The sequence below is a fragment of the Mytilus edulis genome, chromosome 8, assembly GCF_963676685.1.
Source record: "Mytilus edulis chromosome 8, xbMytEdul2.2, whole genome shotgun sequence".
Lineage (NCBI taxonomy): Eukaryota > Metazoa > Mollusca > Bivalvia > Mytilida > Mytilidae > Mytilus > Mytilus edulis.
This window is the reverse complement of record NC_092351.1, coordinates 42,925,207-42,939,809: the sequence shown is the minus strand read 5'-3', so window position 1 is coordinate 42,939,809 and position 14,603 is coordinate 42,925,207. Positions and strand designations below refer to the sequence as shown.

At 33.3% G+C, this 14,603-nt stretch overlaps 1 protein-coding gene across 1 annotated transcript; it reads right to left on the bottom strand.

The window, feature by feature from the left end:
* Positions 1 to 3,159: 3,159 nt before the first annotated feature.
* On the bottom strand, positions 3,160 to 12,720 carry LOC139485617 (uncharacterized). Its single transcript, XM_071270234.1, has 3 exons — positions 12,177 to 12,720; positions 6,704 to 6,844; positions 3,160 to 3,976 (listed from the first exon to the last, which is right to left on the bottom strand). Exons 1-3 carry the CDS (start codon positions 12,406 to 12,408, stop codon positions 3,633 to 3,635), a joined length of 717 nt encoding a protein of 238 aa, XP_071126335.1. The 5' UTR covers positions 12,409 to 12,720; the 3' UTR covers positions 3,160 to 3,632.
* Positions 12,721 to 14,603: the final 1,883 nt, after the last annotated feature.

Genomic DNA, 14,603 nt, shown 5'->3' with positions numbered 1-14,603 from the left:
GGAATTTCGTTACCACAATTTACCTAAAACTTTTATGATTTTTTCCATTAGTATGATTTGGTTTTAAAGTGTAGTTGTATCTATATTAACGGGATAGCACATACTCAAATTTACGGAGATGTGTTTACCGTGTCCGGAAATTTAGAATCGATCCTGGTAAACTTGCCGATTCTTTAACTAAACTTTATTCTAAAACGTTACAAATTCAACAGTTTTCAGATCAATGAATATCGTTATTATTGGTACTAATATTGATTGTGTGATCAGTAAATTAAAAGCAAACTAAATATTATTGTTATATACAATCTGTCGACTCCTGTATCATGGCTTTGCACAAGGTCAAGTTTTTCTTTGGCTGTTTAAGACGTCTTTACACTAAATGCATTGAATGTTAGATGTGTACTGATTGATAATGTAGTCTGAGAAGCATGGTTTTTTTTATTAGTTGATATTGGCTTTGCACTAGCTGGCAGTAACGGCGAGTCCTCTCGTAATTGCTGTATTTTTGTTGTTGGCTGTACATGAACCTGGTCACGTCCATTTTGTTATTTTGTTAAATCTATTTCTATTTGTATACATCTGATTCTTTAAGCCTTTCTCAACTCATTTTATAGTTCGTTATTATGTTGTAATGTTATTCCACTATCCTAGATAAGAGGAGGGTTGGATCTCGCTGAAATGTTTAACCCCGCCACATTCTGAATGTACGTGTCTGTTTCAAGCAAGGAGTCTGTAATTCAGTGGTTGTCGTTTGTTGTTTTGTGTTTTTGTTACATATTTTTTTAGCTGACTATGTGGTATGGGCTTTGCTCATTGTTTAAGGCCATACAGTGACCTTATCGGTTAATTTCTGTGTCATTTGGTATTATGCGGAGAGTTGTCTGATTGGCTATCACACGATATGTTCTTTTTAATATCTATTCTAAGAAAATGACATTATCAAATGTTTGATCTATACATTGACAACACAATATTTTACGTTTGGGGACGTGTTGAAAAAACAATCGGCATTCTCATTGGAACCCAACTGTGCTTACCAACTTGTTATCGTCCACACCTGTTTCGTTTACGATAAACAAAAATAGAACTTTAACTAAGTGGTGTCTATGTTTCAATTGATTGTCTTAGTAAACATCAGAAACGAAAACGTTCAATATTGCCCTGGATCGACATTTTACCATAAAATTAAGATGAGATGGTTTCTGTTCAACAACATTCTCGAACAAGGCGCCATTTGTTTGTACAGTAAGTTATTCGAACATAGTAACAGTTGTAAATAAACGTCGGTTTGGTTATTTGTGTATATATATGTCTGTGGTGTCTTTCTTCAATTGCGATATCATAATGTTTTTTTATATATATTTTGAGAATTTGTATTGCGTATTTCATCCACATCATTGGTGCATCATTTTATTCTTTAATTTCGACGCTACGTCATGTCATGTCGATGTTTAATCTGATGTCTCATGTAAGACTATTTACATACTATAAGCAAGTTTGATTGTAACGACTTTCTGATGTGTCGATTAAAGATATGTTGCAAAGAAAATGTCTTTCCCTTTCCAACATATCCTGATATTTCAGTGATAGTCAACATTTCCTGCCTTTCCTTCGGATCTGCCAAAGTTGCATAACTTTTTTGTATTCAATGTTAGATTGTTCTCGACCTTACTATGCATGAAATAATTGCTACTTGACTTGACGCGAGAAACAATCTATTGTAACATCATTAAACAAATTGTTATGATAATCTCAACCGTACATTATTGGTAATGATTTTAAAGTCATATAAAACCAGTGACTGGTTAAAAATAATGTTCATCCAATTACATATATTGAACCAATGCATGTATATATCATAAACTAAGTCTTCTGTACACGATTTTATTATTTTTTACGCAAACAAATCGTATAATCGTCATTTTTTTTTTGTCTGTCATGAAGTGAAAATATGGCAGCTACTTAATTGGCGTGATGTGAAGCCGTAGTTTGCCGATTGTCACCTTATAGTAAAGCCTCGGTAACACCTTCACGGATAGCTCGAACGGCTGCCTAACGGTTAACTTTTTTTCAATCCGTTGCATGTCCGTTTAGCGTACGTTTTATCCGTCGACGTCCGTTTTTTCCGGTGAAAAAATTTTGAGCATGTTCAAAACTTTGAACGGACGTCCAACGGATGAAATGTCCATTGAACGTCCGGTAGGCGTCCGTTTTGTATCCGTTACGTGTCCGTTATACATCCGTTGGAGTTCTGGCAGATAAATTCACTAACGGATAAAACGGATGATGAACAGACCTGAAACGGATAAATGCCAATAAAAAAATTCGCGTCAGAAATGCCAATTAGATTTTTAAGGTTCATGAATTCTTATTATAAATAATCGATCTTAGAATGAGGGCACGTCTTCACAATCAAACAGCTGTTATTCATGTCAGATATTGCCTTTTGATGGCATTTTGAAGAACAAACCAAAACCAGTTGCACAGAAACATTTTGAATATTTATGCGATTTACATGTATTATTATTGTCGCCTTTAATTTTTCCGTACATCTTGTTCATCCGTTTTATCCGGTCCATTAAGCGTACGTTTTATCCGTCGACGTCCGTTCTGTCTGGTGGAAAATTTTCAGCATGTTCAAAACTTTGAACGGACGTCCAACGGATGAAATGTCCGTTGAACGTCCGGTAGGCGTCCGTTTCGTTTCCGTTTTGTATCCGTTACGTTTCTGTTATACATCCGTTGGAAGTCTGGCAGTTAAATTAACCAACGGACTTCTACCGGACGTTTAACGGATAAAACGGACGTTGAACGAATGTAAAACGAACTTCTACCGGATGAATAACGGATAAAACCGATGATGAACGGATCTGAAACGGATAAATGTCAAATGAAAATTTCGCGTCAGAAATGCCAATTATTGGTATGTCAGATTTTTTAAGGTTCATGAAGTCTTACTATTAATAATCGATCTTAGAGTAAGGACATGTCTTCACAATCAAGCAACTCTTATTGACGCCAGACACTGCCCTTTGGCGGCATTTTGAAGAACAAAGTAAACTTCTTCTAAATGTGGACAAATTAAAGAGTTTTCTTCAGAAAAAAGTATATGTACATAAGTTTTATAAGGAAACTATCCATTTATTAATAAAAAACATATGCATCTTTTTTTATCTAAGGTTTCATATGGTTTAAAGAATATCGATTACTGTCAATCTCATTAAGATACAGATCCTGTGTGCAAGCTTTACTTACCATGCTTACTACTATCTGAAAACATTCCGTTCTACCTTTAGTTCATTAGATCTTTCGGGATCATCTGGTTTCGCCAAAATTATACTCATCTTTAAAATTTGAGGGTTGAAATTTCATTGGCTGAAGAAATAGTAACTTAAACACAAAGTACAATGGATTGTTGTCAGATCAATGGAAGCAAAGCTTGGCCATATGATCTGTATTTAAATCAGATTTGATCAAATATATGAGTTTGAATCAAAAGTATGTGGTGTAAAATGTACATTAACTTTTATAAAAACAATATTACAGTTTTGCTATAATTGTAAAGTAATCTATCATCGTTTTACGTTTCAATAACTTATTTCCATATTTAGTTGCCGCACAAATTATTAACATTAATAATCTTTACGAGGTAAGCCACTGTTATTACTGTAGTTGTATCCGTAGCCCTTGTTGTCCTGTGGTTGTCCATATGACGGCGGTCCTTGTGTATAAGGCTGTGTTTGTGGATAACCGGTCATTGGTACATCTGAAAACACCTGACCCCCTTGGGCTGGTCTTCTAGCAGCGTTGTGCTGGCAGTACATACAACTTGTGCATATCATTATGATCCCACAAAAGATAGCGCCAAGGCCACTCAAAATTAAAGAGTATGGAACGATCATTGTTTTGTCTGTGTAAGTTGAAATCAATATCACACCGGAAAGCCAACGTCCAACTGCTACAATTGTAGATATTCCTGAAAAAAAAAGAATTTGAAGATGCACTTACTGCAATTATACTAAGAATGATTATTTCGAAACGTCACATAAAAAATGTATGTCATAAACATGAAAATTAAGAGCTCTGTTCTGACGGTTTGTTTCATTTGCATTAAAAGAGTTGTGTCCCTTAGTTTCATAAAATTTATTTCACTTGAGAGAATTGATTTGAATTTAAGCATACTGACATTAACCTTGGACTATACAAGTCAGGTTCGAATTAGACATTAGAGATTTACAATTTAAGAGCAATGGTGTCTGCGGTTACTAGATTAGCTATATCTGCCTGTGGACACTCGTGCTTATCCTGAACGTTATCTTTGAAATATAGGAAATGTTAGGATTTGACAACATTAAACATCACAGATAGTATATCGACCAATGTATACTTATTTGCATCATGGTATATATATCAACTGCTTGAGTCAAATAAAATATATTGGATATGTAGGATTAATCTAAAGAAACCGAAAAAATGACTTTCCAAAATTGAAATGCCTTAATCTATTACATGTATATCTTGTCAGAGCAAGACACGTCGATTGTATTAGTACTTATTGTGGCATTGTCTTCACATTATCAACACCCCAACCGCCTTTCACCAATGAAACTGATTTAGTTTCCACTTAATAAAACATCGTGAGATAAAGAGGCGTTAAGAAATTGATTTTTTATTATTATAAATATAAAAAATATAATAGATGTCTAAATCAAATTTCACGCAATCCGCAAAATACTGCACAGACCGAAGATTCAAAATAGTCATATGCAGAGATACTAAAAGAAAATATAGTTAAACAGAGTAAGAATTACCAATATTATTTTTATTATTAATTTAAATTTTGCCGCTATAATATAGAGTGACCAGAAATGTTATGATGTTTAATGGCATCATATTTTCATAATCAGATTCATACGAAAAGAGCGGTTGAGATCTCAAAGAACATTTTTAATCCCGCCACATTTTTTGCGCCTATCCCAAGTCAGGAGCCACTGGTCTTTGTTAGTATTGTAAGATTTTTAATTTCAGTTTCTTGTGTATAATTTGGAGTGTGTATGAAGTCCAATATCACTGAACAAGTTTATATATTTGTTTAGCGGCAAGCTGAAGGATGCCATCGGGTACGGGAGTTTCTCGCTGCATTGAAGACCTATTGGTGACCTTCTGTTCTTGTCTGTTCTATGGTGGGGTTTTTGTCTCTTCGACACATTCCCTATTTTCATTCTCAATTTTATTCTTATTTCTAATGAAAACCGGTAAAAAGAGATCTGGAAAATTGTGCAAATAAGGAAGTAGTGACAACCACACAAGTGAAAAGATCAAGGATACTAGACGGGATTGTCCTCTTTCAATACAGTTTTAAATGTTACGTGGATAAACAGACACAGAAATGGTGTTTTTACCAAGTGCCGATTGTGAACTTAACCTATTTCATAGGTTGGTTTTCCGACCAACTGAAACGTTCTAAAGAAAATCCGTTTTACCTAAAAACAAAATCCAGTCAGGCTTGAAGGCCAAAATCTAAAAATTGTCAAATCATACTGGAAAATGCTATATCGATTTATTAAAATTTTGTCGGACAGTTTCACGTTTTAACATTAACACGGCATGCTATTTAATGCTATATACATGTTGGTACTGAAGAAATTTGATACAGATTCCTGCTAACATATATATATATTAAAAAAAAAAGAAAAGTGTGGTATGATTGCCAATGAGACAACTCTCCACAAGAGACTAAATGACTCAGAGTTAACTTCTATAGGTCACCATACGGCCTTCGACAATGAGCAAAGCCCATACCACATAGTCAGCTATAAAAGGCCCCGAAATGACAATGGATAAAACAATTCAAACGGCCAAATTTTATATGTTTGTTTGTAAAATTTTCTATAGTAGGACGTTGCTTACCAAATTAATGTGTTTATATCCGACAGACAGTGCATAACTTTTCTTCCTGCGGTATTCTTCTTTTGTAAACAATTTCCTAATACATTTTTTTTCAATAGATGATTAAAAAAATGTGACAACTCCGTCCAAATATAGTTTTGGAACGTGTTCTGGCGTTTAAAACTTGAATATCTATTATACCGTAAGATATATGATATTGTTATGACCTAAAAGTACGCACATATCCATTTGAAAGGGATACTATAAATTTTAAGTAAATATTCAAGACTTTTTGAAAATGGTCATTGCCTAAAACAATTCAGGTGAAATTGGCCCTACATATACTTCTTTGTGACTTTGGGGCAGCTAATTTGACCAAAAAATCAAAGCCATTACCATGATGTATAAATCATAAACAATATATTTAAGTTCCAAAACTAACTTGTTTTAGAAATACAGTAATACATGCAGGCCCGTAGACAGGAATTTCCAAAGGGGGGTTATTTGGCCTCAAAAACTCGACTTAAACAGTCACAATTCTAACAGAACGTTGACTTTAACAGTCATTATTTGTTTTCAAAGGTGGTTCGGACGGAACCCCCCCCCCCCTTTTTTTTTGGCTACGGGTATGTCATGGTAGGAAAATAAATCGCGAGGTACAATATCATAAATATTGAAAAGTAAGCCGACCATAAGCGTTCTTGATGTGTTGCATTAAATTTTCAGAAATCAACGCGGTATATTACTGTCTATTTTTAGATGCACATACCCATACTAACCCCCCTTTTCTGTGACAAAGCACTATACTACTGACCTGCTATGATGTACATTATGATACTAGCGACCAAAACACCATTTGTTCCTTCTTTCTTGTAGGTAAAAGTCAGTATGACTGATATTAAACATAAGACTATTCCCAGGATAGTTTCTATCTGGTATTCAAGGAACCCCAAACCTAAAATAAACAGAATTTATGTTTATGACAAAAGTATATTAGGATGATTGCAAAATAAAACACGAGTGCCTCTGACTGCTGCATGTTTCATTACAGGCATTGTAGCACGCAATTGTCCTCCTTCCCTCGAATGTGAATTACCGAATAATACTTATCCCTATATGTGTACTTGCATGAGAAACATGACGGGGGTCACATGTGGAGCAGGGTCTGCTAACCTTCCGTAGCATCTGAGATCACTTCAGGTTTATCGCGAGGTTCTTTTGACTCGGTCTTCATCTTTCTGTGTTATGTTTTGTATATTGTTTATAATGTTGTGGTCTTCTTTATTTTTCCATGGCGTTGTCAGTTTATTTTCGACTTCTCAGTTTGAATGTCCATTTTAGTATTTTTCAGTTTGAGTCTCATTTTTGAATAACTACGACTAGCATCAAATCTTCCCCGACTTGGTCCAAATTATCAGATAATTGCGCTATCATTGTGACATTTTGGTAGACACCCTTTCAACGCATCGATATGCGATACTAATCGATAAAAATATAATTGATTTCAAAGCATATTTTCTTTTTTATTTGGCATCTATCATCATACTGGATTCATTTCTCAGTTCTAAAATGCATAACACATTATTTTTCGCTGTTTTCCATAATCAACACCGGAATTCTTAACGGAAAAATGTTGGTTAAAAGTTTTGTGACGGGAGACCTTTAGTGATTCATAACCTTATTATTTTTTTGTTTAATGCTTTAAATGAGATAGCTGTTCGAATGAATGCTGTTCAAATGTTATAGATTTAGAGGCATGTTTCATTTTTTGACTTAATAAAAAGTTTTACACATGTTTAATCAATGCTGATAATTTCTCTATAGAACAAATTATTTTTAACGTTGTTGTGACCGTGTACTTTGGGCTAGGTTTTGGGTAATGATGTCGAAGTTTTCACGACATTCGCTCATTTACATTGGATTTTTTTTATTTGAAAGATTTTCCAAACTTGTTTTACAAAAGGATATGCGCTGTCATCAATTTGAGAACATATTCCTCTCGCTGTAAATGCATTCTGAACATTTGTGCCGTAAGGAAGTGATATTTTCCCTTGGTGTCTACAATCAAAATTGACTTCTTTCAAGGCCTACTCGGTCCGAAAATTGCGTTATTTATACACATATATCATCTTAAAGTCCTAACGTTCCTTTTCGAAATGGTATAGCATTATTATATCGCATATACCTATAAGTACCCAAAAATAGAAGGAACAGTCGAAGAACAATGTTAGTAATTTAGATTTTTCTCGTCATGCAGAATTAGGAAAACTGATTGACAAAACTGAATAAAATACGATAAGCCATCAGTAACTTAATTTCTGAAGTGCCTTAAATATTTTTTACACAAAGTAACACTTGATCGTTTCGGTATTTTTCATATATAAAGCCGATTTTAGTGTCAGGTACATGAAATAAGAAAACGTCACCAACATTACATACGTAGCGTCACGGAAAGTATAGTGTCCGGCTAGGATCGTGGTTTTTCGAGTGATTTGATCCTTTTTTTTTCGAGTGTAGTTCGGGCTTTTTCGAGTGATAAAACATGCGATAAGTTTAATTAACGAACATTTCGTAATTATAACAGTTTTTTACATTACTACCCATCTTATATAGAATATTATATATATTTTGATCAACAAAGAAGCTCGATTTCCTTGTATTTATTAAATAAATCTATGTTTGTTATTGTCCGGGTTTTTTCGAGAGCAACTGTGAATTCGTCCGGGTTTTAAGACAAATGGTCCGGGTTTTTTACAGAAAATTTGATAGTATTTTAGGCTTTAAGAATTGACTTTTTTCTAGTTTATAACTGTAAATAAGTGAAGGACAATATCATATATTCCAAATAAGTCATTAAAAACATATCAAAATAGATCTTTTTTTTCAATTTAATGCAAATATTCCATTTGGAAAGCGTATTACAACTACTTTCCAGTGTTCATTTTGAAATAACGTGATCCTTAATAAAATGGTGTCTCAATTTTATACATTAGAAACGATTCAATAAAACAAAAAACTTATCTATAATAATGACGGTTACATGAAATGTATTAAATTATAGTTCAAAGGCTACCCAAAACAGCACAAGTTACAAGTTGGGTGTATCTGTTTTCTGTCCGTCTCTAGTATCAATTATTAGACTCTTTTATCATATCGATTTTGATTTGTCAGTTAGTAAAACAGTTGAACCCTTAGGCTTGTTAAATAGTTCATTAAAACATTTTTGGAAGTTTTCTTCCAAGTCGACATTTTGCTGTTTAGTAATAGTCATCAACATGAGGTCCCAATACTTATATGGTCCGGAACACTCACATTAGATTGTTGACATCACGGATATATACTGTACATGCAATTTATAAGATGTGAGAAAAAAGAATACATACAAATGAACGATACTTGTTTCATGATAAAATGCAAGTGTTGATACATCATGTACCTTGAATGTACTTAATTTGAGCCTTTATTTATAGTTTTTAAACGTAAACACACAAGATTTTTAGCTATAAGAAATGTGTATAATCACTCGATAAAAAAGGACACACTCGAAAAAGCCCGGACTGCTATCGAAAAAACCCGGACATGAAAAACTGAATTTACTCTCAAAATGTCGTTTTCAATGCAATAACAATAGTTTTTGTAAAGTGTCTGTATGTCTAAGGAAATATAGATTCCATGTATGCATTTCCGTCGACATTTGCATCGGTATATATAAGAAAATGGCTTTATTCGGTATTTTGGAATAAAATCATTTTAAGGCTAAATCTAACTTTTTAAACGAAAAGCAATGTCAGAATGATACTATCTTTATACTTCAAATGCTAACATATCATGTTCAACCTTGTTTATCAAACTCGAGCTTCTATATCACGTCTTGTTTGAAAAGAAGTCTGTTTGTTTACATTTTTTATCATATTCACTCGAAAAAAAAAGTGGTCACACTCGAAAAAGCCCGATCAAATCACTCGAAAAACCACGATCCTAGCTGGACACTATACCTACCGTGATATACATGTTTATTCTCACAAACCAAATTACAAAGGTATAGAGATAACTATACATATTTCAATACAATTACATAAATAAATAATGTACGATAGTTAGATAGAACCATAGCATATTTATTTTATCGTATAAACTTCATATGCTAGATCAGACGAGACTAATGTCCTTTTAATTTTCAATGTTAAATGAATGTTATGTAATTTTCATTGTTAAAGGATTGTGATTTGGTGTTATAATCAATGAATACAATGAGTATTTTTCAATGTTTCATAATATTACGTCAATTGTATACATGTATACTGCGTTGTTAAAGGGCACTAGCTACGAGATATATAAAAAATATAAAGTAAGATTTTGTTTTGTTCAATCAATAATGAAAGTAAAATAGTGAAATAATAATTCGCTTTTAGCAGCCAAAATGGTTCAATTTTGTCAAATTAAGCGAAGAAACATTGATTGCATCAAATTGGTACATTATGACTGCTTTTGTACGGAAATATAAATGGCTGTACCATCTTGGTCTTTTTTATTAACCGGATTTTTGTGACAAAAATGTCGGTTATTGATTTGGGAATATACGGCGGGCGGGCGGGCGGGCGGGCGGGCGGGCGGGCGGGCGGGCGGGCGGCCGGGCGGCAATCAAATGTTGTCCGTGCATTAACTCATGAACCGTTCAATCAAAGCTTTTAAAATTCTAATATGTTGTTACTGACAACTAAATGAAGGTCAAGTTCAATAATGGCGATTTTGACTTTTACCGTTCAGGAGTTATGGTTCTTGAAAGATTGAAAAATGAAGTTTCCAGTCGTGTCCGTGCATTTACGCATGAACTGTTCTACTAAAGCTTCCCAAATTTTAATATGTTGTTACTGATGACAAAATAGAGGTCAAGTTCAAAAATGGCGATTTTGACTTTTACCGTTCAGGAGTTATGGTTCTTGAAAGATTGAAAATGGTGTTTCCAGTCGTGTCCATGCATTTTCTCATGAACCATTCAACCAAAGCTTTTGAAATTTTTATATGTTGTTACTGATGACAAAATGGAGGTCAAGTTTCATAATAACGATTTTGACTTTTACCGTTCAGGAGTTATGGTTCTTGAAAGATTGAAAAATGGAGTTTCCAGTCGTGTCCGTGCATTTACGCATGAACTGTTCTACCAAAGCTTCCCAAATTTTAATATGTTGTTACTGATGACAAAATAGAGGTCAAGTTCAATAAAGACGATTTTGACTTTTACCGTTCAGGAGTTATGGTTCTTGAAAGATTGAAAAATGGTGTTTCCAGTCGATTCCGTGCATTTTCTCATGAACCATTCAACCAAAGCTTTTGAAATTTTTATATGTTGTTACTGGTGGCAAAATAGAGGTCAAGTTCAATAATGATGATTTTGACTTTTACCGTTCAGGAGTTATGGTTCTTGAAAGATTGTAAAATGGCGTTTCCATTCACGTTGTTGCATTTACTCATGAACCATTCAATCTAAGCTTTTCAAATTTTTATATGTTGATACTGATGACAAAATGGAGGTTAAATTTGATGTTGACAATTTTCACTTTCACCATTCATCAGTAATGGTTCTTGTGATATTGCCAGGACACAAATAAATATTAATAAATCCGGTTTGCTGTCGTTGTGACAGCCTCTTGTTTAGTTTAATTTCCAAAACCTACAGTCAGATTTTGGTAATAAATGTTAACACTAGTAAATTTTAGGGTTACATTTAATCTGTTTGTTTTATAATTGACACTGAGACTGTTTAATTCAATTGATTTCGATTCAAATATTTATTGCCATATAAACTTCATCAATATTTTAGTTTTTAACAAATATAAAATAAGTATACACATTCAAGACCGTTACAGAATTGCACGTGTTTACAGTTTGAAATACAGGGAAAGACTGCCTTAGCAACAATTTACAAAATATCTTTTTCCTTCATTCAGAATTATTCGCTTAGTGTTCTGTATAAGCTATTATACGTTATTATAGTTCATTGTTATATAACAAATTAATAATCGAATAAGGGGAATTAACACTATAACTTCTGATTTAGCGATGAAGGGGATGTTTTTGTTTAAACTGGATTTATAGCCGGAAATGACAAAATGGTATTTCTAGTTATATTGGCTATAGTATATAACATTATATGTATCAACTATTGCACTTTACTAAAAATTGGGATGCCCAGTTTTCTGCTTAAGTGGCAGAACTTACTGTTGATGAGTATAAAAATATTGCTATTCACACTAATTTCACTTTAAACTCTGAATATAAGTACATACTAAAAAGGCCGAATCCACCAACATCTCCATATCCTATTGCTGTCGTAAAATCTTTCCCTACAACAACTAGATAAAATAATCCCATGTGGACTTCAACGCCGCCTGAAGTATCATGGCCCGCAATTCCACTTATGCTAGCATTGTCCGCCACAAACCATCCGGGAGAGAAGGCTCCAGCACATAATAAAACTAATGTAATTATTCCAAATATTGCCGGACACAGTTTTTCCATTTTTTTTTCTGTGTATTTATAATGAACTGATCACGTTGAAAGTGTATATGTTTGTGAATGCGTTTGTAAACAACAGGTATTTTAAAATGTCAAAAAAAAAAACCTTAATAGTTTCAGGCTTAACAAAATCTCTAATGTAACGGAACGGACTATTTCCTATCAATGGGGCAGGATTTTCCAACGGTTTACATTTATATATACACGTAAATAGGTTCAAGTTTCATTGACATTAAGTATTTGTTTATATCTGTGTGTAAACGTAAATCTAAGACTTCCGGGTGGATATAAAGCGGGATGGTAACGTGGACTCCTGTTATCCGATAGTTTTACCCGTATTTAAATGAGAGCATTTTGCTTAATGCGATGTACAAATACAAAATAGAAATGATAACATGTCATAGTAAATTACATTATATTTATAAATTAACTGTTTACACTAAAAACTTTTGAATTTTTGAAATACTAAGGCTTTTCTACCTCAGGAATAGATTACCTTAGCTGTATTTGGCAAAACTTTTAGGAATTTTGGTCCTCAATGCTCTTCAACTTCGTACTTTATTTGCCCCTTTTAACTTTTTGGGATTCGGGCGTTACTGATGAGTCTTAAGTAGACGAAACGCTAGTCTGGCGTATATACAAAATGTTATCCTGGTATATGTGGTGAGTTTTTTTTTTATTCAGATAGCTGTGGTCAATTCAATTCCTTTTGTCTGGTTATGCATCACGCTCTCTATATTTTATGAAGAGCTTTGATTTTTTTCCTTCTTTGCTGAATAGCGTATGGCGAACAATAGTTTTTAATATCTGTGTCTTTTGGTCTCTTGCAGAGAATAGTTTTATAGACAATCATACCACATCTTTTTTTTATTTTTAGTTAGGCTTTTGATGAAAACTTGGCCACAGAAGACTTCAGAGCAGAACATTATCACAATTTACTAAATAATAATAATTAATACCACATTGTACAAGGTATTGGTAGTATATTTATTTACAACATCATAACTCAATATATTTATTATACATTACATTTTATACTCCAGCAAGGGACGCATTATAGTATCAGTCGCTCCATATATTAGTCAGAAATTCAACTCAACACTTCATACATACACCAAATTTGCAGACAACAATTCACATAAAATTTTCAAAGTGAACTTGACGATGTTACTTGGAGTGGTTATGTGAATTCCCTTTTGAGTTTAATTTTTTTCTTCTTCATATTTTAGGAAACGACCATTTAACTTCCAGGGGGTATGTTTTTTTCTAATATAAAAATTATTCTGATCCCCAATTTGGTGATAAAAAAATATTCTGGTCAAGCAGATGAAAAATAATAATATTCTGAATGCAAATCCCCCTTTTTTAACCTTATAGTGTTAAATTTTGTAGTAAAAAATCTGATTGGTTGCGTCAAAGTTGCACAAAAAAAAAAAATCGGGCTAAGGAAAAAAAATACCCCTCCCCTTTTAAAGTTAAATGGTTGCTCCCTCACTTAGTCGACTTAGTCATCTGTTTACATACTGCAAAGGTATAAATTGGGAAGAGGTCTTGAATATATTCACTTGAAATATTGCACAATTGATGAAATTGGTAAATCTTGACAGTGAAAATTTTCCGTTTTTTTTTTTTATCCCATAGTTATTTTACTTTTAAAAACAGTCAAAATTTAAAGTTGTTTGTTCACTTGTCACGTACTACCTCTAGGATGATAGGCTTTCGGATCAAATAACTTACTAACGTCATACTGATGTTTACATTGTTAAAGAATGCAAACTATAATACGATTGTCACAATATATTGACAATAAACTATTTTCATATTACCGACTTTATACTACGGAGAATATAAAAGAGGAACGAAAGATACCAGAGGGACAGTCAAACTCATAAATCGAAAATAAACTGACAACGCCTTGGCTAGACATGAAAAAGACAAACAATAATACACAAGTCATGACACAACATAGAAAACTAAAGAATAAACAACGAGAATCCCATATAACTGTTCGATAGATTATAGTGACTCTATGGTTGGACATTTTGGTACTAGTTCTAGTAAAAGCAACAAATAAAAATAAAACCTAGTTTGCCTTCAGTGCAATTTCGGGTTACAAATAACTGTTTCCAAAGATTTTGTCGAGTATATAAACAAGGTCCTGTGAACTCATTTTAAGTTGTAAGTAAATCGGCCAATGA

Bases quoted from the DNA above. Each gene is read 5' to 3' on its own strand.
- LOC139485617 (XM_071270234.1), bottom strand. From the start codon at position 12,408: ATGGAAAAACTGTGTCCGGCAATATTTGGAATAATTACATTAGTTTTA. The intron at 6,845-12,176 runs GTATGTACTTAT...TGTTTATTTTAG, and splicing joins TGGTGGATTCGGCCTTTTTA to GTTTGGGGTTCCTTGAATAC. The intron at 3,977-6,703 runs GTCAGTAGTATA...TTTTTTTTTCAG, and splicing joins CATAATGTACATCATAGCAG to GAATATCTACAATTGTAGCA.